Source organism: Xyrauchen texanus, chromosome 24 (assembly GCF_025860055.1).
Source record: "Xyrauchen texanus isolate HMW12.3.18 chromosome 24, RBS_HiC_50CHRs, whole genome shotgun sequence".
Classification (NCBI taxonomy): domain Eukaryota; kingdom Metazoa; phylum Chordata; class Actinopteri; order Cypriniformes; family Catostomidae; genus Xyrauchen; species Xyrauchen texanus.
Genome location: NC_068299.1, coordinates 28592473 through 28619063, shown reverse-complemented (window position 1 = coordinate 28619063; position 26591 = coordinate 28592473). Strand labels below are relative to the sequence as shown.

Below are 26591 nucleotides of genomic sequence, written 5' to 3'. Positions count from 1 at the left end.
CAGATAACTGTGTCCTATCCAACCCCCCGCTCCAGCCATCAGCAGCAGACCCAACCCCAAAAGCAACGTGTCTTCACTGGGGTTGTCAGCAAGCTACACGATACTTTTGGCTTTGTAGATGAGGATGTCTTCTTCCAGCTCAGGTTCGTTGTAGAAAAATGTGCAGGGTTGGTCCGTTTTTGAAAGTTTGGAAAGTGTCTCTCACATCTTATTAGACAAAAATTGAGAGTCGATTCAACAATCTAAATTACCCTGTTTACACCTGGTATTAAGATGCATCTCTTATGATCCGATCTCATGTGGCCAGATGAGACACTTCGTTGTTTGCACCTCGTCGCTTAAATGCATCTCCTGTGACCACTTGTGTTTGGATTTCGAGGGTACGGTCTCTGATTACATGAAGACATACATCAATCACTGTGTTAATATGAAAATAGAAGAATGGTCCATTCAGTCTTTTACATTTTCAAAGTTTCTCTGGAGATACCCTGAACCCCCATACATTATCATTCCTCAGTCACAAGTGCTTCTATGCCCCCATACTTGGATATCTGTTTGTAAAGAAATATGAAAATAATTTTAATATAAAAAAAAATACACACATAATGTCATTATGATTCAAAATGAACAGATAACATTCATATCCAACTGCACTCATTTAATAAACTATAAAATATTTTCATAGAAGATACCTCCGACACCACTTTATTGGCGGTGTCTGGGCCCCAATGCATTTTTGTAAAGACTTTTTAGGATTTTGTTTTCTCTTGTTTTTTTGGAAATTAAAGAAAATATGCAAATGTGATTCAATATCGTGATGAATATCTATATCGAATATATGAAAAAGAATATCGTGATGATATTTTTTGACATATCACCCAGCCCTAACTCGTCTCTGGAAAAGCTTTTACAGGTGTTCAGCATGAATAGCTTTTCAATTGCATGTTTTTTTGTGTGTAATGTTTCTGTAGTGCGGTTAAGGGAAAACTCCACAAGTCGGAGATCGAGTTCTGGTGGAGGCCATCTACAATCACAACATGCCTTTCAAATGGAATGCCCAGCGCATCCAGACTTTACCTCAGCTGCCCAACCAAACGGTGAGCACATGGTCCAACTGGATCCACAACAACAAGCCTATCATAAACAATCTGGCCCTGTTTACACCTGGTATTAACATCCATCTGGGGTAGATTAGCGTTTACACTACAAATTGTCGTGCCATTATCACGTTTGTTTGTGACACCCTCTAAATGTGGTTTGATCGATCCAATCACAAAATGTTTTGGACCCCTTTTAAACATGTATTTAGCACCGTGCGCATTGAATTGGATCATCCGAGACGGATGTTCATACCAGGTGGAAATGAGGCCTCCGTTATCGTTCTGCTTCTACAAGTGTCACGACGCTGCTGTTGATTCCCGTGTTCTTAATCTCCATTTAGCACCAGCCGCCCCAGCCCTTACCTCAGGTTTCCCCACAGCTGTCCAGCTTTTACTCTGAAGCAGGAATGCAACGCTACTCTGACATGCACTCTACGGTGGATTCAAGACAAAATGTAACCCATACCACTCGACCTCCTGTGTCCCAATTACCCATTCTCTTTTCCTGCTCTTTATCTTCTGTTTCACCTTCTCCTCCACTCTTCTGTTTCACAAACAGGATTTAGTCAAGTGTTTTGGTTTCCTTATGCCCAAGACGAGTAGATGTTGCTGCTTTTTCACCCCTCCTTTTTCTTTTCTTTTTTTTTTTTACAGTTCACAGCTTGTTTGTTGGATGCCTAATTTGTAATTACACATTTTCCTCACAATCCATAGATTGCGTTTTTGGCTAATCGCACCTGCTGAGCTTTTAATGCACATTGTCATGAAAGAATGGTGTAGTTGTATGTTCAATTTTGTGTAAGAAAACAGTGGATTTTCAGTTGATTTTCCTTTTTTGTAATAAGTCATTAGAAACTTATTCCAGTGAAATTTCACTCATACCACAGCAAAAACAAATATGTGATTGAAGACACTTTATTTAAAAACATTAAATACTAATATAAATATCAACAAGTTAAATGAAAACAGTTGCATGTTGCTTTCAACTATTTCAAAATAAAGATTGCTTCATTATTGTCATTATGTACATAAGTAAACTGTCAGTTATAAAATTACAAGCAATAGAACAAAGATATAATTTAAGTAAACCATCCTTGAAGTTTTTTATGTATCTAAACGGCAGTATTAAGTATTTTAAGTAAAAACTCAGATGCATGAATAATCAAATGTAAAATAAAACTACTTAAATTATTGTATTATATTACAAAAAGTACAAAAAGCCAGACTCGAAGTATAGCACGAAGCATATTCATACATGGATTTATTAGGCTACCATCACCTACAACAGTCTACAATTATGGCAATTGAAAGTTTAGTCATGTGACTGTTGTTCTAATGTACAAATTATAGGCATACCAAGAAAATACCCCAGCCAACTCAATTAAATCACAACCAGGAAGCGCATCTTTCTACTCTTCCTGGATATTACCGTAATACCCATAATAGGCACACACCATTTTTGGTTTTGTCTTTTGACATCCCTACATCTGAACAAATGTCACACTGTTCAAGTGCATGATGATGTTGTTGTTTGTTACTAACCAGTACATTAACATAACCAAAACGTGCCTCCTTTTTAAACATCCCAGAATTCCTGCTTTCTTGCATTTTTCTCTTGGAAAAAATTTGCCCTTTGTGGTATTTTGAAGCAAGACTTGAAAACCTGTTCTGTCTTTTAACAGGGACCAAATGAGGTAAATGATAATGGCAGTGCTGCCATTTCCTCTGTCTCCAGCTATTTCTAACCTCTTTTCTTTTTACTTGGTTGAGTGCATCTTGATGAATCTTTTAGGCACATATTCCCACCCAACCTTTAAAACAGGTTGTTTGAACTTTAGGTCTATTAATGTTTTTTAATAAAAGGGTTGATTTATAGCTACTAGTGGAACACTATTTTAGTTGTATAACAATTATTACAAAATTATTATAAAAATCTACAATATAAATATTCAATATTATTTTGTCACCAGTATGAAATTAACCAATACCATGAGGATCACAATTATTTTAATGCGGTTTTTATATGGCCATTAAGTGTTGTAGAAAAAGTTTCACTGATAGTAGCGTCTCTAATTCAAAGCTCTGTTGCAAGTTGCTGAAGATGCATTTAATTTCTCCTATCAACAAGGCTGCTTCTCAACAATGTTTTTTTGACTGAAATAATGGTTACTCTGATTGGGAAAAAATATATATTTTTAATATGTCAGAGCAAATACCTCCTAATAAAATCTGAGATATCAAATATTATTAAAAAGTCTCTGTCTCTTTGTATTTCAGAGTCAGCTCCCGGGTCCGAACATGATGAAACCTGGTCCCACCATGCTGCAGTCTTTTCCCCCTCACACTTCGTTCAGTGTCCCAGCCCAGGGGCCAACTCCCTCTCTTTTGCAGTCCCAGCTCTCTGCTGCCTCTCTGGCCCCACTGCTGCAGAACCCACCTCAGCCACTGCTTCCCCAGCCATCCCCTAAAGGTACATTTACACCTGTAGGACTTTCACAGAGCCATCTATCTCCAATATATATCTGATCTTTCTCTCTGCTGTGTGTAGACTCTGTGTTCTCAGGGTGTTTACTGCAGCCCTCAGTGCGAATGATGCCTCAGCCACAACAATTAAGGCGTGTGGACCCCTCTCCCCGCTTCTCCAGTCGCAGTGAACGACCAGAGCTCATCCTGAGGAAAGAGGACCGCAGGTCAGCTCACAAGCATAAGCCAGTGCCTTTGTCACTTTGTATTTTTAAGGGGTCATATCATGCAGAATAATCTTTTTAGCTTTTCAGATAAGAGTTCATTGTACTATGATAACATACTGTGAAGAGGTAGTTGTAAATTTAGAAATGCAATCCAAAAAGACATTTATTAAAAGCAAGCTGGAAAACAGCTTGTTCTGAAATCCTCAGAAACATGAAACATTAACATTTGACCAACCTGCATTTCGTCGCTGTCTGATGAAAAACGCGTATCTACAAAAAACACATTTTTCAAGACCATGGAAAATCTCTTCCTCATAAACAGTCTTAAAAGGCACTACCCCAATTCCAAAAAAGTTGGGACAGTATGAAAAATGTTAATAAAAACAATGAGTGATTTGTAAATTATATTTACCCTTTGCTATATTGAAAGCACAACAACTAAATATTACATGATGTTTTTACCTTGTGAATTTCATTGTTTTTTTTATGTACAGTAATTTTAAATTGGATGATTGCAACGTGCTCCAAAAAATATGGGACAGTTGAGTGTTTTCCACTGTGAAACATCACCATTTCTTCTAATAACACTTATTAAGCATTTGGGTACTGAAGACAAAAGTTTAAGTTAAGAAAGTGGAAGTTTCCCCCATTCATCCATTATGTAGGTCTTCAGCTGCACAATTGTACAGGGTCTTCATTGCCATGTTTTGTGCTTCCTAATGCACCACACATACTTAATTGTAGACAGTTTGAAGTTGTCCTGCTGAAAATTCCAGGCAGCCCTGGAAAAGATGGTGCTGGGTGGCTCCTAAATTTGTACATATCTGTCTGCATTAGTGGTGTCCTCACAGATGTGCGAGTTACCTATGCCATGGGAACTGACACACCACTGGCTCATACAGATACTGGCTTTTGGACCTGATGCTAATAACAGCTTGGCCCTTGGACAGATGGCCCTTTTTCTCTTTGGCCCGGAGAACACGATTGGAACACACTGTAGAGGGTGAAATGCCCCAAATTCTTCCAATTTCTCTTTGGGGAACATTGTTCTTAAAGTGCTGGATTATTTGCTGATGCATCTGTTGGCAAATTGACAAGTTTCGAACGATCCTTGCTCTTGAAGGACTAGGCTGTTTTATTAGCATCTTTCATACTGTCCCAACTTTTTTGGAATTGGGGATGCACTTGTTAAACAGACAGCCCAATTAAACATCGTTTCATTGATTATTTCGATGCACAATTCAAACAGTATGAAGAGGTCATTCGGAGCATTCCGTCTATGGAAACTGCCTAAAGTGGAGATATGCGTTTTTCATCGTACAGCAACAATTTACACATCCACGAAGGGGGAAAAAATTCATGAAAAAAATAAATGAGACTGGTTTAGGCACAATAAGATGTTGAAATTGTAAGTGGATCTCAGAGGAAAAAATGTAATATAGTAATAAATATTATGGATCTTTTGAAATGGTTATACAAGCTAAAATTTAATTTTGCCTGTTTGTCAAGTCGGGAGAGAGATAGAGAGCGGAGAAGATCAAGAGAGCGTTCACCCACACGGAAACGTTCTAGAGACCGGTCTCCTCGAAGAGAACGTTCTCCCAGACGACCACATAGAGTGTTACCACGATATACTGTACAGTTCTCCAAATTCTCCCTCGATGGGTAGGTTTCATATTTCAGAGCAAGAATTTTGACAATTATTTTAAGAACGCCCCATACAAACAACATTTTTACATTTTATTTAGTTGTTTTTCTAAAATACACAATCATTACGTTTGCGTTTTAATAGAATTTTCAATGTTGTTTCGATATGGTAAATATAGTATTGTCCAGTTTATCCTTTTATAGTATATGCCTTTTGTTATGACTCAGTTTCTGTCCTCGGCAGTTATAATTGTGATGTGATGGAGCTGCGACGGAGGTATCAGAGCCTCTACATCCCAAGCGACTTTTTTGACGCTGTGTTTACCTGGGTGGATGCGTTCCCCTTAACACGACCTTTCACCTTTGGAAACTACTGTAACTTCCACATCATGCATAAAGAGGTGGACTCTCTGGTGAAGAATACAGCTGTGCTGGATCCACCTGATGCCAATCACACATATAGTGCAAAGGTATGACCACACAAACCCCCTCAATTAAAGTAATAACATTTATTTGTTTATCTGCAAATACCATTTCAGATTAACACTTTCTGGTAATTTTGTGTCAACAAATTGCTTTTTGACAAATCTTCAGTGTTTTTTGACAATGTGCTATAATTTAGATTCTCATCTCCATGTATGAAATATATTGACTCTTGTGTTGTTACAGGTGATGCTGCTAGCCAACCCTAGTCTAGATGAGCTGTACCATAAGTCCTGTGCTCTGGCAGAAGATCCAGCAGAGTTAAGAGACACCTTTCAGCACCCTGCTCGCCTCATCAAGGTACAGTTCTCTGAATAACACAACTAAATTCAGCTAACTAATACAAGCTTTTCGTTTGTGCCAACTAATCTACTTATGTTACGTGTTAACTTATGTTATTTCATGAAAATTTGCTTTGCACTTGTTATACTGTAGTATTTCACAAGAATGGACAAAATCAGAGTGTAATGGACTTTGCAAAAGCTATTAGTACCAGCAAGCAAATACATTATATTCAGGGGTGCACATAAATTTATCAGTGAGTTACTCAGGTGAGTACCAGGAGATGATGTTTGGTACTCACGCCATATGTAGCATAGTCTTATTAAGTGCAGTCTTCCTCACTGTCCTGCCGCTGTTCTTCATTCAGCTTGTCTCGCCATCTGGCAAGTGGGCGACTGGACATTTCTTCTCGGCTAGCTTGTTTATTAACAATAGCTTGCGCCACATTCGTGTGCTCCTTGCTCTTTTCATGTTTGTCAAATAAAGGATGGTTGAAATTCTTTGAGCCTTTATAAAACGCACCTGTTTTGTCTGCTAGATGTGGATTTGAGCGGCAAATCTTGCACCACATTTCAGTGCGCTCATCGTTAGCTGCAAGCCACTGCACATCTTTGAGCCACTTTTCCGAAAAAAGTATTTTTTTCGGCTCTGGCTCCAGTTGGCGTTTCTTTGTAGGTGGCGAAACGCAAAGAAGCTGTTTAATGTCTGTTGCTTTTTGGACATCTCTGACAGTATAACTTAGTTGACAAGCAACATGTCATGTGTAAGTTTAGATGAGAAGATCGGTTAAGTACGCAAAGGCGCGGAGTAACACAAGTCGCATTACGCATTCCTGATTTTTGTCGCGCATGCGTACCTGCGTACCAGTTATGTGCACCCGTGATTATATTACCCATTATAGGCCATAGACCGCAAGAGAAACTGATATTTCATTTTGCCGATACCGATAACTGAGGCGGTGGAAAGACTGATAACTGAGAAATCAGTCAATAGTTTAATTAAATTAAAATGTAAAAAATTACCCCATTTACATGCACTTATGTAAACTGTTTATTACACTGTTTTTGCTGAAAGCGGCATTCTGAAATATCATGTAAACCAGAGTGCGAGTTTTCTTACGCCACTTAAGGGATTAAGAGAAAGCGGTTTAACACACCTAGGTATCTCCCGCTGAATGTAAATGATCTGGCCAAATAAACACATAAGTGGCGTTGTCACAGGTTTTTGAAGAGTGCGCATGTATGTGAACAGACTGGGGTAATTCACGTCATCGGATGGAGCACAACAAAAAGTAAACAAAGCAGAAAGACTTGAGCATTTCCAGGAGTACAGTAGGGAAAGCACATACACAATAAACTATACTAATTCATAAACACCAGTGTAAATGATTGACTGTCCCTTACCTTCGCGTATATGTGCTCGTACGTTTGGGAATACCGGTGTTTATGTAAGGGAGAAAACCCCACTATTGCTCTGGAATTCCACTGCAGGTCACAACAGAAAGTTAAGGAAACATACAGCAACAACTGTGGAATATATGTAAATAAAGAGAAGCAACAGAGTAAAATATCAAGTCTTTCTCAGATGCCTTGTTTGTTATATACATACACGTCATGGGGATATTACGTTGCTATGTATAATGCTGCTTTCTCACCAAGCAGCATGTATAAATGAATTAAGATTATGATGCTTACAGTGCATCGGGAAAGTATTCACAGCACTTCACTTTTTCCACATTTTGTTATGTTACAGCCTTATTCCAAAATTTATACAATTGATTATATTCCTCAAAATTCTACAAACAATACCCCATAATGACAACGTGAAAGAAGTTTGTTTGAAATCTTTGCAAATTTATTAAAAATAAAAAGCGAAAATAAAATCACACGTACATAAGTATTCACAGCCTTTGCCATGACACCCAAAATTGAGGCACACACCTGTCTGTATAAGGTCCCACATTTAACAGTGCATGTCAGAGCACAAACCAAGCCATGAAGTCCAAGGCATTGTCTGTAGACCTCCGAGACAGGATTGTATCGTGGCACAGATCTGGGGAAGGGTACAGAGAAATGTTTGCAGCATTGAAGGTCCCAATGAGCACAGTGGCCTCCATCATCTGTAAATGGAAGTTTGGAACCACCAGGACTCTTCCTAGAGCTGGCCGCCCGGCCAAACTGAGCGATCGGGGGAGAAGGGCCTTAGTCAGGGAGGTGACCAAGAACCCGATGATCACTCTGACAGAGCTCCAGCATTTCTCTGTGGAGAGAGGAGAATCTTCCAGAAGAACAACCTTCTCTGCAGCACTCCACCAATCAGGCCTGTATGATAGAGTGGCCAGACAGAAGCCACTCCTCAGTAAAAGGCACATGACAGCCCGCCTGGAGTTTGCCAAAAGGCACCCGAAGGACTCTAAGACCATGAGAAACAAAATTCTCTGGTCTGATGAAACCAAGATGGCATGCGTCATGTCTGGAGGAAACCAGGCACCGCCTGGCCAATACCATCCCTACAGTGAAGCATGGTGGTGGCAGCATCATGCTGTGGGGATGTTTTTCAGCGGCAGGAACTGGGAGACTAGTCAGGATCGAGGGAAAGATGAATGCAGTAATGTACAGAGACATCCTTGATGAAAACCTGCTACAGAGTGCTCTGGACCTCAGACTGGGGTGAAGGTTCATCTTCCAACAGGACGACGACCCTAAGCACACAGCCAAGATAATAAAGGAGTGGCTACGGTACAACTCTGGGAATGTCCTTGACTGGCCCAGCCAGAGTCCAGATTTGAACCTGATTGAACATCTCTGGAGAGATCTGAAAATGTCTGTGCAGAGGTCCTGCAATTATGAATGGGATAAACTGCCCAAAAATAGGTGTGCCAAGCTTGTAGCATCATACACAAAAAGACTTGAGGCTGTAATTGGTGTCAAAGGTGCTTCAACAAAGTACTGAGCAAAGGCTCTGAATACTTATGTACATGTGATTTAAAACAATAAAAATAAAAATGTAATATATTTGCAAAGATTTCAAACAAACTTCTTCTTTCATATTGTCATTATGGGGTATTGTTTGTAGAATTTTTAGGAAAATAATGAATTTAATAAATTTTGGAATAAGGCTGTAACGTAACAAAATGTGGAAAAAGTGAAGCGCTGTGAAAACTTTCCGGATGCACCGTATATAGTACATGAAAACAGGAATGCAGCTTTCTCTCAATAAACCATGTTCTCACAATACCCTGCTTTCTGTTTTTTTTTTTTTTTTAATCAAGCTTTTTATAGCCTATATATTTTACCAGATTTAGGTTTATGAGGAATAAGGTTCATTATTATTCACAAGATGAGAATTTTGAGACACGATGAATGTACTGAAAGGGCATGTTTCCATATACAGTTGATGTCAGGGGTAGAGGTCGACCGATATGGGTTTTTTCAGGCCGATGCCAATCTTTTGAAATCCGGGTCGGCCGATGGCCGATTAATGCTGCCGATTTATTTTGGCTGATATGTGCTTGTTTTAACCTTTTATTTGAAAGATAAAATGTAACACAAATAATTACTTAAGATAGACAAAATTTCTCAACAAATACATTTATTGAACACTTGACCAATCTGCACTTGTACACTTAAATTAAAAATGTATAATGTAAAAACATATTTGTTATACATTATTTATACAATATATTAAATAAACAAAGCAGGTGTTACAAACTGTTCCGAGACACGAAGGTTGAGATCCAAGTGCAGCTTTAATTAAGGGGCAATCCAGACACGTAATCCAATATTCAGAGCATCCAAGAGAAGCACAGGCATAACTAGGGATGGGTATCGTTAAGGTTTTAATGGTATTACTATCTTACCGATACTGCTTATTGATCCGGTACTTGAATGGTATTCTTAATGGTTCTTTTTGTTATATATATATATATATATATATATATATTACACAAAGATAAACAAAAGATAAACGTTATATAGGCACAGTGATTTAATTTCAGGAAGGTCTACTAACATTACTGTTAAGGTGTGGTCTAAAAAGAAATCTAATAAAGTAATCAATTGTAAAATAACACTGCATAGTTTATCATAGATAGATTAATGCTTATTAATGCAGAAGTTATTCATTCAAGAGCTGTAAGTGATTTTCTCTTTGCCTTTTGTTGTTTGATTCGCAGTAATGGCTCAATCGTCAGCATGTTTATTAGACCGCTTCCCCTTTAAGACCGAGTCTAATAGGCTCTTGATACACCATATTTTCTCCCAACTATTTCCATAACTACGTCCATTTAAGACATAAACTGTGTTTAAGTGAATCTCCAAGCCGGTCGTTTTGACATATTTTTTGACATATTTTTGTGTATAGTTGATAGTTTAGACGGCGCGCACATGAAACCCAAAGTAGCCTGTACTTCGCTTGTCTCGTTGCGGTCTGTTTCGGAGCGCGCACCGCCTTGGGAACGGTATCTCTTGCGCTCTTTTTTTATTTATTTAGCAACAGTATCTAGACTTCATTTTACAACAATCACCGATCGTGCTGATTCTAACGTTAAGTTTGAGTTTTAGGGAGAAATGTCAGTGCACAGTACATATAAATGTATATGCGATATAAAATAACTTTCTCTTTATAGCAATAATAAATGTATTTTCTTAATTTCTCCAGTACCGACAGCAGAACCGATAACGTCCGAGCTTACCAAAGCCAGTCCTTCAATAGCCTATAGTGTGTTTGTATCTTTTTTTTATTACTTATTTCTCTGCATTGAGTGACAACCCTCTCAAATATTAGACACACAAACAGAACAAATAAGTCTCAGATTCACTGTCTGTAATTGCAAAATTCTTGCTTACATATTGTGACATGATAGCAACCCTTCTGCTGTGATAATGCAACTTCATCGCGTTTGTCGCGTTTTTTCTTGAAGTTGGCAGTAACATATCAAACGTTTTTAATTAAATATAAAGGAGTTATACAAATGTAATCCTTACTGTTTTCTCCAAGGAACTTAGCTCCTTCCTTATAGGCACTGAATGAGGTCTGCTCACTCTGCTGGAAAATGACTCTAGGGGCAGCGTGCTTCGAACACGTGTTCCACAACAACACTAGGCTGCCCACAGATGCGCCTGCCTAATAATCGGCTTGATATACTTGGATATTGGCTGATGCCGATTATGTTAAAAATGCAAAAATCGGCTGATTAATCGGTCGACCTCTAGTTTACATACACTTAAGTTGATGTCATTAAAACTAAAAAAAATTTTTTTTACCACAAATTACATATCAGCAAAATATCGTTTTAGCAAGTAATTTAGGGTATCTACTTTGTGCACGACACAAGTAATTTATATAACAATTGTTTACAGACAGGTTGTTTCACTTTTAATTGACTATATTACAATTCCAGTGGGTTAGAAGTTTTAATACACTAAGTTAACTGTGCCTTTAAATAGCTTGGAAAATTCCAGAAAATTCTTGTATTTCATTTGGGGAGTTTCTAATCTTGGTTTTATGGGTATATTTTGAGTCAGTGGTGTTGTGGAGCTGACTGTGAACCTATTCCATTGCTGAACGCTTTGCTGTGTGGAATATGATGTTTACTGATGTTTTCTTTCCCTGTGTCCACCACATTTACACAATGTGTGGCTGTGCCACCTTCAGAATATTCAGCATCTTTCTAGTGTAGAATATAATGTAACCCCTTTTTTCTCTGCAAACTCCTCTGTTTTCAGTTCATGGTGGGGATGCGAGGCAAAGATGAGGCCATGGCCATTGGGGGTCACTGGTCTCCCTCTTTGGATGGGGCTGACCCTGAAAATGATGCCTCAGTCCTTATAAAGACAGCCATACGTTGTTGTAAGGCTCTGACCGCCATTGATCTGAGTTTATGTACGCAGTGGTAAGTATAGCTATTTTCAGTTTGTGCTGCTGCTTCTCCTGTAATCGCCATGTGTGCATCTTTTAATATTAGGCCTTAGCATCGCAAAAGGCCCAATGGACAACATCCAAATGTCTGTTACCCACTGCATGGTTTTGACACAGCAGTCCTGACATGTTTGATGCTTTTGTGTTTTATGTCTTCATTTTGATTCTAATTTGATTTCTGTCTTTTTGTTTTGCAATGTTTACACTAAAGTGTGTGGCAGTCCCGCCTCTCTATCTATGTGGTGAATGCATTGATTCTTTTGCTCCGAGAGCAGAGCCGGAGGAGTCCCTGCCATCGTTACTTTCTGTGCTCTATGACCTTTGCCTTGTGTTAAATATCTTACATATTTAACTTGCTTTTCACTGTGTCTCAATCTGTCCTTCTCTCACACCCCCAGGGTTTTGAAAGCTATCTTTCACAAGCAAGCATTTCAGATTCACGAGTGCCGGGGGGAGGGGCCTGACGCAAAGGGGAGGGCTTTTCATTTTGTATCGTTTCATTTATATTGTCTGTCGACCTCACTGATACGTGGCTGTCATTCATCCTGAGAAACTGCCGTGGAGTTTTGCAGACTGTATTTTTGCACACGTCTCATTCGGGAGGGAGGGTTGTGTAACCACAAACTGGGATTGGAACTTTCCATATGTATGTGTTTGGGTGGAAGATTGTGAACTTGTGTGATGTCTCACAGAATGTTTCTTTCCAACGTGCCTCTTCCTTTGCGACAGGTATCGTTTTGCAGAGATATGCTATCACCGCCCTGAGGAGACTCACAAAGGGCGGACAGTCCCCGCACATGTGGAGACAGTGGTTTTATTTCTCCCGGATGTTTGGCATTGTCTTCCTACCCGCTCAGAGTGGGAGGGCCTGTCCCGTGGAGTCAAGGATCAGCTGGCAGAGAAAATCTTGGCTGAACGGAAGGAGGCTGATGGAGAACAGGCACTGAACGCTAATCACTCTCTTCTCATTTCCGCTTCTCACAGGCACAGGAATAGACAAACAAAAAAAGAACACAGACAAGTATCACAGGCATCATACAAAACCCAGTTTTACCATCCTATCCTGTCATCCCTGATTCTCCACCCCATTTCCTCTTGCTCTCCCTCTCACGCAGTCACACACAGCGGAAGAGCTTAGGTCATACTTTAATGACACCTGCATTAACTGGTAAACCAGCTTCCAGCTCTGGCAATAAAGCATAATTACACATCTGATGGCCATAGTGCCCTAATTTAGACGGCAATGTAACGTTAACTTAGTTACCTGCTTAATTCCAACAATTTAACATCTAATTTCAGAATTTTCAAGTCATCCAAGATGAACCAATGAGAATTGGGAAATTAATACTGGAATCTGGAGAGCCAGTTGTGTTTGATGTTTGTGTTTTTATTTCTGATTTACTGCTGAGCTCCAAATATTCTCTGAGCTTTGTCTCTTGTCTGTCTCTTTTTATTCTGATTGATGTTATTCTCGGATTGGACTCTGTTTAGACTCTTGTGGATGTGATTTTTCCTGGGAGGGTGGTCTATCCCAGGACAGTTCTGACTAGGTGTTTACGAAGCAAGCTAAAAAGCCATAAACTTGCTAAAGGTAGCTGTAGGGTTTTCCCCACACACATGAGTTTGGAGACCATCAGTGAGTGCATCTGTCCCCATGTCATCTCTTGAACCCACATTCATTGATTATATTTTTGTATTCCACAGAACTGGCTTTTATTGGCTGATGAGTGGGATATGGCTCTGTTTCTGAAAGATAGAGAGCTTCCGTATGTCCTAGCAGTGGATGTTTGTTTTACCCAATCAGGAGACAATGAGAGACATTTGTGACCTTGCTTCTTGCACGGATCAACTTTTGTTGCAGAAGACTAATTTGGAGTTAGAGAGTGGCCTTTTAACACGTAGCTGTCCCTTTGTCTCTCCCTCTCATATGCACATAATTTGCAATAGGAGGAGGATAAAGATGAAGACGATTCAAAGGAAGTCATCACGCCGACCCACTGGACTAAGCTTGATCCGAAATCCATGAAGGTAAGATGCCAACAAACAGCTTATCTGCAACAGTACAAACTTTCTATTTTCTTGTCATCTCCAAGATTTATATTCCTTAAAAGACTGCATTAAATGGTTTGCTGAATGCAATATTTCCTGTGTTGGCATTTAAAAAAACAACAACAACTATATAATAAGTAGTCTTAAGTTTACATAACAGCATGACAAAACTGTGATTTGCTTCTTGGTATTGCTTGTCTGTATCAAGTGGTATCAGAAATCTCTAGCGGAACTTTAAATCTCTCCCGGTATTGACACCCACTCAGATTGGGTCTCTTCCGCGACTGGTTGAAGCAGCTCTGACCGCACAGAAAATAACAGTTTTGGAATTTGTGCTTTTTTACATGTCACGCTCCCATATTATTTTAACTATAATTAAGGATGAAATAAAGATATATTGGCAAGTTGTGATCTGTGTTTTTATCAGACACTTGAGCTGCAGCGCTCCCCTCATCTCGCGTGTCATCATTATAATTTTATATGATCTCAAGTTATGTTAAATGAAATCATGCGACTATTCGACAACGGAATTATCATTGCCGAGATTTGTAGTTACAAATGACAATCCACCGAATACAATGTTTGTTAATGTTTTCCACAAAGACGCCCACCAGAGTTTTGTAGACAGACGGAGGCGGCACGAAGTTTGACGGAGGCGGCCGCCTAGTAATTTTCTATGCAGGAAAAACCCTGGTATTGGGAGGAGACTTCAGAGGATGTGTAAAAATCGTGGTCTTACAGATATTTGGAGACTTTTGAACCAATACTTGTAGGGACTATACATTTTTTTTTTTCATCAGTCCATAACATTTATTCCAGAATTTATTCCAGAAGTCCCTCATTTCTTTTGTTTTTGATTTGCTCAATTGGAAACATCTTAGTCTCAGATCATGCCCAAGTGAGTTTAGAGGTGTTGCCACAAATAAAACATAGTTGCCGCTTTAATATATCCCTTTTGCAAAATCCAGAATTTTAAAAATGGCTGAAGTCAATGTTTATATGGAGACCAACTGGTCCTCAGTATCATCGGTGGGTATGGCTTGGGAGGCACTTAGGGGTTCTTAGGGGTCGGATCATACAGTATGCCTCATTCTCCAAAAAATCCAAAGCACGAGAACTCATGGAGTTGGAAGGGAATATTAAAAGTGCAGAGGCAGAGCTGAAGTGCCAAATGTTATCTGATGGCCTCAGAGAATTGACCCGATTGAAATACAGATATAACAATATTTTGTCACAGAAGGTGGAGTTTTGGCTATTCAGGGCAAGACAGTCATACTTTGAGTCAGGGGACAAGGCAGGAAAACTTCTGCCTAGATATATAATCAGAGAGAGAGTCTTTTTCTACCATTCCCTCAGTAAAATCTGCTGGAATGGGATTATCTTTTTAAGATTTTGTAAATATCTGGTTCGGTAATACTTTTATTGTATGGATTAAGTTACTTTATAGACACACGGTAGCAGCGGTACAAACAAATGGATTAATTTCAGATTATTTTACTCTGGATGCCCTCTTTTCCCATTTATTGTTTTGTCTTGCCCTGGAACCATTAGCAGCCAGGATAAGAAAGAAGGATGATTTTCCAGGAGTGGTGGCGGGAGGTGTGGCACATAAGCTTTTGCTTTACGCAGATGATATTTTGTTATTCGTCTCCGACCCCATTAGATCTATGCCTTGCCTCCACAGAATTATGAAATCCTTTTCTAAATTCTCACGGTGCAGAGTCACTTTGTCTAAATCTGAAGCTTTGGCTCTAACAGCATACTGCCCAGTAACTGCTTTCAGCCGGGTGCCTTCCAGTGGCCCAAACAGGGCATTAAGTATTTGGGCATTTTATTCCCAGCAAATTTGTCTGATTTAGTTTTTAATTTAGACACTTTTAATAACAAGGTTTTCGAGCGATGTTGTCAGGTGGGCTTAATTACATTTATCTATGATTGGGAAGGGTAATGTATTAAAAAGAATTGTATTCCAAAATGTAACTACTCTCCCTGTAGATGTACCCCTCTCTTATTTCAAGCAATTTTATAGCAAAGTGCGTTATAACAAAGTCCTTCATTTGGAATGGTTAATGTCCCAGATTTCATTTCAATAAGTTACATAGGCCGACAAAGGTGGGCTAGGCCTTCCGAAGATTTTGTTTTATTACTATGCATTCGGTCTCGGGTATTTGGTTCATTGGTCGCTTCCACCTGAGAGAGCCCCTCTCTGGTTTTGTATTGAACAGGAAGTTCTTGCCCGTATTTTGCCATTGCAAAACCTTTCTATCAAACTAATCGGAGAAGTTAAGTTATCTCCGTTATCTTGCTTTTGCACTCGATATGGACAAAAGTGTCCAGAGTGTTTAATTCGGGCATTTATTTAAATGTTGCCTCTAGCATATTGCAGAATCCAAAATGATGTGTTAATAAGTCTCCAATCTGCTGGTCAGAGTGGATTATGAGGGGGGTTATTACACACGGTGACCTATATGAGAATGGAGTGTTGAGATCTTTTGAAAATTTGGTTCAGCATTTTGGGATTCCCAGATCTCAGTTTTATAGATATTTACAGCATCGCCATCTGCTCTGTACTATTTTTGGGAGTACCATACACCCCCCTAAAGTGGCAGATAATCTGGGAATGGTGATTACTGCTTTTGGAAAAGGTCATGAGGCATCAGTATATTACTGCCTGCTAATTCAGAGTCTGGGGACAGAGCTTTCATTTCTATCAAGAGATTATGGGAGAAAGATTTAAACTTTGTATTGGAGGATGAAGTGTGGGCTAGGATTAAAAAAAAATGTCAAGTCTGCATCTAGAGATGCAAGGTAATGCAATTCAAGATTTTACATAGATTTTATTAGACCCCCTCTAGATTGTATAGGCTTGGTGTTAAAGACCACCCACCTGCTGGCAATGCCAATCAGTGGATGGAGACACAGACCATGTTTTATGGTGGTGTGTTGAGATCCAGGAGTTTTGTTTGAGGGTTCAGTTTTGAGTGTGACGTGTTGGGCACTCTAGTTTCATTTTGCCCCAGACTGTGTGTTTTGTGCGATGGGGTGGTCATCAAACGAGCTCATTGGTACACTAGTAAAGTAGTTTCAAAGATAAGCAAATGGAAATCCACTTGAGCAATCTCTACAAATAATGTTAAAAGAAATACTTTATTCTGTAATCCTAAACAACTGGGAAGATCGCGGTCAAACAGTGTGGAAACCCTGATGTTTCAAAGGACACCTGCATATAGATAGACTTAAAGCTATTATGCCACAGAACAGAACCTGTTTTGATTTCAGTCTTATTTGCCCACAGGTGAATGACTTGCGGAAGGAGTTGGAGAGCCGTTCCCTGAGCTCTAAAGGGCTGAAGTCACAGCTGATTGCTCGCCTCACCAAACAGCTGAAGACAGAGGAGCTGGTGGAGGAGTCAAAGGAGTCAGAGAAGCCTGAAGCTCCAAGCGTGGAGGAGTTTGAGCCCTGCAGACCCGAGGATGACAGAGAGGTAAAGAGAGGTCAGAGGATCCTGCACTTATGGAGGGTATCTCAGATAAATCAGATCCAAACATGAAAATATTTCCTTCCAGGAGGAGGATCGTAAGCGGCTGGAGGAACAGGAGCATCAGCGCAGGGAGAGAAGGTATGTTCTGCCGGATGAGCCCACCATTATCGTCCACCCCAACTGGACTGCAAAGAATGGCAAATTTGACTGCAGCATTATGTCCTTGAGTGTGCTGCTGGACTACAGACTGGAGGATAATAAGGAGCACTCCTTTGAGGTGAGGAGCTCTGCATGGAGACAAACCAATGTAGAACATGGAGAGCAATTTAAAGGCCAATTTATAAAATGTAAATTTATGCATTTATGTGCAGTTATTCAGAACTGAAGAGAATCGATAGACAATTTCATCCAATTCAAAGTTCAATCAATGTTTGTTCATGCTGTGTTTTTTGTTGTGCTTATTAGAATATTGAGTTGTTATCTTCAATAATGTCCGACTCTGTTTGCATCAACTGTTCAACAATTGATTCATGCGAGGTGCAATGAGTTTACCATTTTGATATGCCATTTAAAAAAAAAAAACAACACTTTAAAACACAAAAAGTCTGTTATATTTATTGCACTACATCTAGCTTTTTTTAGCGCAAGAGCATGTTTGGTGTGAACAGCACTTTAGGATGTAGCCATTAGACATCATAATGAACAAAGAACTAAACTTTGATGTATGGTCTCACTAGTGCTTGTTTATTGGCTTCTGTTTAGGTGTCTTTGTTTGCTGAGCTGTTCAATGAGATGCTTCAACGAGACTTCGGCTTCAGGATCTACAAAGCACTGGCTGCTATTCCGAGCAAGGATGAGAGGAAAGAGAAAAAAGAGAAGGCTAAAAAAGAGGCTGAAAGGAGAGACATAAAGAAGGAGAAAGATGAAGAAAACCGAGAGCCTGTCACAAAGAGAATGAGAGTGGAGGATGAAAAGAGAAAGGTGAGTGCGTTAATCAGATGTGCTTTAAAGGCCTTAGTGGTGTCACGGTTGATCAAATTAATGTCATTTTTAAGCTTTTTTTGTTTTTGATTTTAAACATGCATAATCCATCAGCATGAATTTTAATGTGCTGAGTGTAGGATGAGGAGAAAGAGAGCGGTATTAAGAGAGAAGAATCAAAAGATGAAGATGATAATGAAGATGGAAGCAGCAAAAACAACAACGTTGATGAATATGACCCCTTAGAGGCAGAAGATGCAGACGACTATGACGATGATGGTAGGCCTCAAACTGTTTCAAAAGCAAATGCATCTGGTCTTAAAACAGAGGCTTCGGTTTATGTAACATTGCATGCAGTTTAAAAGTTTGATTTCAGTCGGGCTAAAACAAAAATCTGTCTTCTTAAAATGTCATGTAAACACCGTAGTCCAACTGAAATCTTATTTTTGCAAAGTAGGACTAACAGACCTACAAAATGCGATTGTAGCTGGCTTCGTCCATAATGTATACATGTAAATTTAACCACAATTGGCCTCGGCATTGCGCATATTTTCCAAAAAGGTGATTGTTGACGTGTATTTAACCTGGTCAAACACAACGCAAACAAGATGAAGGTATCATGTCGAACGTTAGAAACATGCGTTTTTGTATGACGGATGAGGAGACGGCATTCATGTTGTTGCTGCTGAATGAGCTGACCATTCTTAAAGGAATAGTTCACCCAAAATTTTTACTCGCCCTCATGCCATCCTAGATCTGTATGACTTTCTTCTGCTAAACACGATTTCTAGAAGAATATCTCAGCTCTATAGGTCCATACAATGCAAGTGAATGGTGACCAGACCTTTTGTAGCTTCAAACATCACATAGACGAAACAAAAAGTAATCCATATGACTCCGTATATGACAGTGACCGTATTTTAAGCCATATCTTCAGAAGCGATACAGTAGGTGTGGGAGAGAAACAGATAAATATTTAAGTCCTTTTTTTATTCTAAATCTCCACTTTTTTTTAATTTTCAGATGTGAAAGAGAAACTAAACAGGAACCACATGTGTCTTTCAGATATAAAAATGAAAGTGGAGATTTAGAAGGAAAAACAACTTACATTTTTATCTGTTTCTCACCAACACCTATTATATTGCTTCTGAAGATATGGATTTAACCACCACTGGAGTCGTATGGATTGTTTATATTTCTTAATGTGATTTTTGGATCTACAAAGGTCTGATCACCATTCACTTGCATTGTAAGGAGAAATGGAGCTGAAATATTCTTCTTAAAATCTTTGTTTGTGTTCTGCAGAAGAAAGTCATTCACATCTGGGATGACATGAGGGTGAGTAAATGATGAGAGAATTTACATTTTTGGGTGAACTATCCCTTTTAAATAAATGGATGGATGAAAAACAAAGACCTGCAGACTTTAAGTCACCAAGAATGTGAAAAGCCAGCAAGAAAACGTGTTATGTCACTTCCACAGCTGACGTTCGTCCTTCAGATATTTAATTACACATTGTGTCATGTATACTTGGACAGACAGATGATGACTGTAGCTTGACAACACAAACCCACTGTAACTCGATTATAACTGTGCATGTAAACGTACTGACTCTCGAAACTAAAGACAGAGGTGATCTGTTGTGCTCCTTAGATAAAGATGATGAAGACTCCAATGGGAGAGACAGAAGAGATGACCACCAAGATGACCGAAAACCCAAAGAGAGATCTTCTAAAGATAAAGTGAGCCCTACAGGCATATCTTATTGAAATGTACAACTTTCCTCGTAGTAAGTGTAAGGAGTGGGATTGTTCATTTTATAGAATGTTTTCCTCTGACTGTTTGTAGGATGACAGGAAAAAGCAGATGGTAACATTTAACAGGGATCTGCTGATGGCCTTTGTGTACTTCGACCAGAGTCACTGTGGTTACTTGCTGGAGAAGGACTTGGAGGAGATCATGTACACTCTGGGCTTGCATCTCTCCAGAGCTCAGGTGCTGCTGCTGTGCAGTATTTTGTGTTGAGATGTTACAGGTTCTAGATTTTTTTTTAATCTAATATTTAATTTGGAACAAACGAAAAGGACACTTTTAGGGACAAAGTGTACAGTTCATTGAATATTTTGTCTGTTTTGTTACTTTGGTGTTAATTGTTCAGCTGATGAACCATTGAAAATTGTCGCCGCATAGTAGACGCATTTTTATATTTTGACAGCCGGCATGGAAACCAAGTAAACAGAAGTAAAATGTAATTAAGTGGACTGTACTTTGTCCCTCAGCCTTTTTTTAAATATGCCATCTGTTCTGACTAAATTCTATTTAAGCAGTTTTAAGAAAACTAAATGAATCGGTAAAATTATAAACTTGCATAGTGCTCGCATAAAATTCAGGTTTATCAATAAAGGGAAGAAAATGTAGATGCTCTTGCAACACCTCTGTTTATTTATTTGTATTATTAGCTGTAATTTAATTTACAGTATTGATATATAGAATATATGGCTATCAGCTATTGTAGAGGTAGACTGATATATTGGTTTATGGATATATCTGTGCCGATTGTTCCTTTTTTCCCAATTGTTGCAAATTATGTAAATGGTTTACTTAACTATAGATAGAGCATTGTAACAGAGCCAAGTCTCTGTCATTTCAAAATAAGAGTCCCCGGTGTGTTTCGTGCTTTTTTTATATAGTTATAAGTCCTGCATTATGCACAACTTTTTCTGGTTATTATTTAGATTTTAATTGAACAAAAAACTGCATCTAGGATTTTTTTACTATTTTGGGCTCTTGTAGCCTCATGTCTGCACACGTCATAATATAGTAAACCTAAGAAATTGTGTTAACTTCTATTAATCCATTTTAAAATCTATCGGCCAATTAATCGTTTTTTGGCCTTTTCCACTACCTTAGTTATCGATATCGGCAAAGTCCTGTGTCAGTAGACCTCTAATCTAACGATCACTAATATGCTTTTTGTGCTGACTTTTTCAGGTGAAGAAACTGTTGAACAAACAGTTGGTTACAGAGTCTTGCTACTATCGCAAGCTAACGGACCGGCTTAAAGATGAGCCCAGCCCTACACTGATGCCTGATGCACAAATAGACAACCTATTAGGTACAGAAAGATATGATAGCTGTAACTGAGTTGCTTATTTGTAACTATAGAGCACATCTCCATCATCCTCTCATAGACTGGAACTCAATGTCTTTGCCCACAGGTAACCAAACCCTGCTGCCCTGCCAGAAGATCAAGTGTGAATCGGAGGAGAGTGGCGAGTCAGGTAGCCTGATCGTCTACAACGGAGCCATGGTGGATGTGGGCAGCATGATGCAGAAGCTGGATAAGAGTGAGAAAACCAGAGAGGAGATTGAGCAGAAACTCATGCAACAGGACATTAAACTGGGTAATGATTTGAAATGATATGTCGTGTGTATTTGAACAATTGTTAGTGAGTTCAAAATAAAAGCCGATCATTTTGCTTTCTTAAAGAGATAGTTCACCCAAAAGTTATAATTCTCTCATCATTTACTCACCCTCATGCCATCCCAGATGTGTATGACTTTCTATTTTCTGCAGAACACAGATTAAGATTTTTAGGTCCTTACAATGTAAGTGAATGGTGACCAGACATTTGATCACGTAAAGGAAACATAAAAGTAATCCACAAGACTCCAGTCTTTTAATCCATACCTTCAGAAGCGAAGAGAAGTAGTCCGGTGTCATGTGCCAACTGCCTGTGAATGCGCGCACCGTCAGATGGAGTATACTTTGACAGGCTCGTGTTCAACTGAATGCAGACGCTGAGTGTAAATTTTGGGCATTATGGATTACTTTTATGTTTCCTTTATGTGATTTTTGGAGGTACAAAGGTCTGATCACCAATCACTTGTATTGTGTGGACCTACAGAACTGAAATATTCTTCTAAAAATCTTAATTTGTGTTCAGCAGAAGAAAGAAAGACTTACACATCTGGGATGCCATGAGGGTAAATGATGAGAGAATTTTCCTTTTTGGGTGAACTATCCCTTTAATGTCCCTGGCTTTATTGTGCATGATTCATCAGTGCACGTTAATTCTAATTATGGAAAAGTTTTTGCTGCACTGAAGTAACATTTATATTTGTTAATCTAATCTTCTTTGTTTTGCAGAGGAAGATTCAAAGCATTCAGCAGAGCTAGAGGCAGCTAACCGCAGTCTTCAGAATGAGTTGGAGGAGTTGAAGAACACCTTAAGAGACACAGAGAAAAACCTAAAAGCATTTGACCAGCAGAAAGGCAGTTATGAACAACAGCTACACAGTACAGTCTCCAGTCTCGACACCATCATGAAGGAACTAAACAGTGTTTTATCAAATGTATGAACCTACCATACTCAAATTTTGTCTGTTTCATCACTATGATGAGTTCTGTCATCTCGTCTAATCTTTGTATTAAATTGTCTTTTCTACTTTATGCAGGTTGATCCCTCGGAAGACCAAAAAAACTCAAGCTAATGGCTCTGATAAATGAACAGTCCAGCTCATCCACATCTAATCCTCCTTCATATGCAGTTGAAGTCAAAGGTTTACACACACTTAGGTTGAAGTCATTAAAAACAAATATTTTACCACTCCACAGATTTAATATTAGCAAACTATAGTTTTGGCAATTCATTTAGGACATCTACTTTGTGCATGACACAAGTTATTTTTACAAAAATTGTTTACAGACAGATTGTTTTACTTTTAAATGACTATCACAATTACAGTGGGTCAGAAATGTACATATACTAAGTTAACTGTGCCTTTAAACAGCTTTGAAAATTCCAGAAAATGATGTCAAGCCTTAAAACAATTAGCCATTTAGCTTTTGATAAGAGGTGTACTGAATTGGAGATGTATCTGTGGATGTATTTTAAGGCCTTTCTTAAAACTCAGTGCCCCTTTCTTGACATCATGGAAAATCTGAAGAAATCATCCAAGACTTCAGAAAAATAATTGTGGACCTCCACAAGTCTGGCTCATCCTTGTGAGCAATTTCCAAATGCCTGAACCACGTTCATCTGTACAAACAATAGTACACAATTATAAACACCGTGGGACCATGCAGTCATCATACCGCTCAGGAAGGAGATGCATTCTGTTTCCTAGAGATGAATGTAGTTTGATGCGAAAAGTGCAAATCAATCCCAGAACAACAGCAAAGGACCTTGTGAAGATGCTGGAGGAAACAGGTAGACAAGTATCTATATCCACAGTAAAACTAGCCCTATAGCGACATAACCTGAAAGGCTGCTTAGCCACGAAGAAGTCACTGCCCCAAAACTGCCATAAAAAAGGCAGACTTACAGTTTGCAAGTGCACATGTGGACAAATATCTTACTTTTTGTAGAAATGTCCTCTGGTCTGATGAAACATAATGGCTAAAATGACCATTGTTATGTTTGAAGGAATGAGGGTGAGGCTTGCAAGCCGAAGAAAACCAACCCAACAGTGAAGTATGGGGGTGGCAGCATCATGTTGTGTGGGTGCTTTGCTGCAGGAGGTACTGGTTCACTTCACAAAATAGATGGCATCATGAGGAAGGAAAATCATGTGGATATATACAACATCTGAAGACATCAGCCAGGACGTTAAAGCTTGGTCGCAAATGGGTCTTCCAAATGGACAATGACCCCAAGCATACCTACACAGTTGTGACAAAATGGCTTAAGGACAACAAAGTCAAGGTATTGGAGTGGCCATCACATAGCCCTGAGAAACTTTGTGGGCAGAATTGAAAAAGCATGTGCAAGCAAGGAGGCCTACAAACCTGACACTGTTGCACCAGTTCTGTCTGGAGGAATGGGCCAAAATTGCAGAAACTTATAGTGATAATCTTGTGGAAGGCTACCCAAAATATTTGACCCAAGTTTAACAATTTAAAGGCAATGTACCAAATACTAACAAATTATTTGTAAACTTCTAACCCACTGGGAATGTGATGAATGAAATAAAAGCTGAAATAAATCATTCTCTCTACTATTATTTTGATATTTCATGTTCTTAAAATAAAGAAGTGATCCTAACTGACCTAAGACAAGGAATGTTTTCTACGATTAAATGTCAGGAATTGTGAAAATGTTTATATGTATTTGGCTAAGGTTTATGTAAACTTCTGACTTCAACTTTATGTAAATAAACCCGAAACTAACTCTATTCTGAAGCTTATTTTATTTTGTTAATTAGTCTTTTTTTGTACAAAGTTTTAATGACAGCGGAGATAACCAATCTCCTCAATTATATACTTAAAATTCTTTGACAAGTTAATTTGATCAGAATAATTGCTATATCAATAGATAATTAACATGCTCATGTTGAATAATTTGTTCATATGATGTTAAATTGTAATTTGATTACTGTTTTTTTTTTCATATTAACTTTTTTTGTTTTGCCTTTTCGAAATTTGCTTGTAATTTTAACATGTTTTCCTATATCAGCATATTTCCTTGTTGAAATAATACGACTTGTGCCAGTATGTGTGAGTGATTAGAAGAGTTTATTTGGCAATAAAAGTGTTATTTATGTTTAGAAAAATTGCTTAGTATTTTATTAGGATCTACAAAGACCTGCTTTCTGATCCCTTTCATTATAACAGTGACAAACCGTGATCGATAAACAAGTTTTGTTCAATATCTTTTAGTTATAGTAGACTTGTCACATGTCACCGCTATGCATGTATCTAAATAAATGCATGCATATCAATTCGATTCCTAAATATTAATCTCGCAAACTTGTTCATTGTGCTTCCTGCTGTGATCCTTGTGGAATCCTGCCAGGGTAGCTTTGTATGGATGTGGCCATGTTCTTTGTCATTGCAAACAAAACCAGGGCAGTTGCACAAGTTTGATCTGGCTGAATTCAGATCCATTCTGAGTCTTGGGTACATCATAGAATATTTCCGAATAGTGTGACTCAAAAACTGTTTTCCTGGTATTGTTTTGAAGACGGTAAATTATTTTATTTTTATTGTTAGCCCACTAAAGAGACGAATGATTACAGTGGGTGGTTTCTGCTTAGTGGAATAGAGTCTAGAATAAAGTGTTTATTATTTTTCTATTCTGGATGTACTCCATGGTTGTCCTAGTAAAATAAAAGTGAATCATTTAAAAAAAAAAAAAATGTGTGTATACATATACATATATATATATTTTTTTTTTTATCCATGTGTGTGAGAAGGGTTTTGATGACTTTACAATGCCATTTTTTTTTCAGTAGATGGCAACATTACATGCCAGAAGTACAGCCTATGGTTCCCTGTGGCAGTTCTCTGAATGTTAACTACGTTATTTTTATGGACGCAAATGACAGTTCCACAAAAACCCTTTACAATTTTGAATAGTATTTTTAAAAAAGTTTAAAATGATGTTCTCCAAAAGAGATTCCTCAAATGATGCCTTTTATGTGGATTTTGGAGCTTCAAAATATTGGCACCCATTTGCTTGTATTGTATGGACCTACAGAGCTGAAATATTCTTAAAAAATCTTCATTTGTGTTCAGCAGAAGATAGAAAGTCATACACATCTGGGATACCAGGAGGGTGAGTAAATGATGAGAGAATTTTCATTTCTGGTTGAACTGACCCTTTAAGGTCTTTGTCATTGAGAGTGAATAATGACTTAAATTACAGTTTGTTATCATAAAAATTGACATCATAAAAAGTGTATCATATGTCTTCAGAAACGTATATGATGCACAAGTCACATAGAGTACATTTATGACACTTTTAGTGCTTTATAAAGCGTTAAAGTAAATCCCTATTTATTTAATTCAGCTAATGTGGCATTTATTAAATGATTTCCTTTTGTCTTCTATGAAAGAAAGTAATATGGGTTTGCATCGACTAACTAGTAGGGTGAGTAAATAATGACAGAACTTCCATTTTTGGGTGAACTGTTCCTTTAATAAACAAATTTCAAAACCGTGCATCAAACATCATG

General features: G+C 38.4%; 1 protein-coding gene across 2 annotated transcripts; it reads left to right on the top strand.

The window, feature by feature from the left end:
• LOC127617991 (cell division cycle and apoptosis regulator protein 1-like) lies at positions 1-25743 on the top strand. Of its 2 annotated transcripts, XR_007967390.1 has the most exons (22): positions 1-143; positions 972-1097; positions 1442-1555; positions 3378-3570; positions 3649-3790; positions 5300-5455; positions 5682-5907; positions 6107-6220; positions 11929-12095; positions 12851-13061; positions 14069-14149; positions 17466-17654; positions 17737-17928; positions 18414-18632; positions 18773-18911; positions 20286-20374; positions 20481-20627; positions 21624-21747; positions 21851-22036; positions 22783-22988; positions 23091-23195; positions 24062-25743. XR_007967390.1 is itself a non-coding variant. In XM_052090196.1 (21 exons), the coding sequence occupies exons 2-21, from the start codon at positions 1038-1040 to the stop codon at positions 23124-23126; spliced, it is 2991 nt and encodes a 996-aa protein (XP_051946156.1). In that variant the 5' UTR covers positions 1-143; positions 972-1037; the 3' UTR covers positions 23127-25743. The 2 variants fall into 2 exon arrangements, 1 of the variants encoding a protein (XP_051946156.1); XM_052090196.1 differs by having other exon boundaries at positions 23091-25743.
• The last annotated feature ends 848 nt before the right edge of the window (positions 25744-26591 follow it).

Excerpts from the sequence above, each read along its gene's own strand:
- LOC127617991 (XM_052090196.1), top strand. The coding sequence starts at position 1,038 with ATGCCTTTCAAATGGAATGCCCAGCGCATCCAGACTTTACCTCAGCTG. Across the intron at positions 3,571-3,648 it reads TCCCCAGCCATCCCCTAAAG|ACTCTGTGTTCTCAGGGTGT; the intron begins GTACATTTACAC and ends TGCTGTGTGTAG. Across the intron at positions 21,748-21,850 it reads ACAAATAGACAACCTATTAG|GTAACCAAACCCTGCTGCCC; the intron begins GTACAGAAAGAT and ends CTTTGCCCACAG.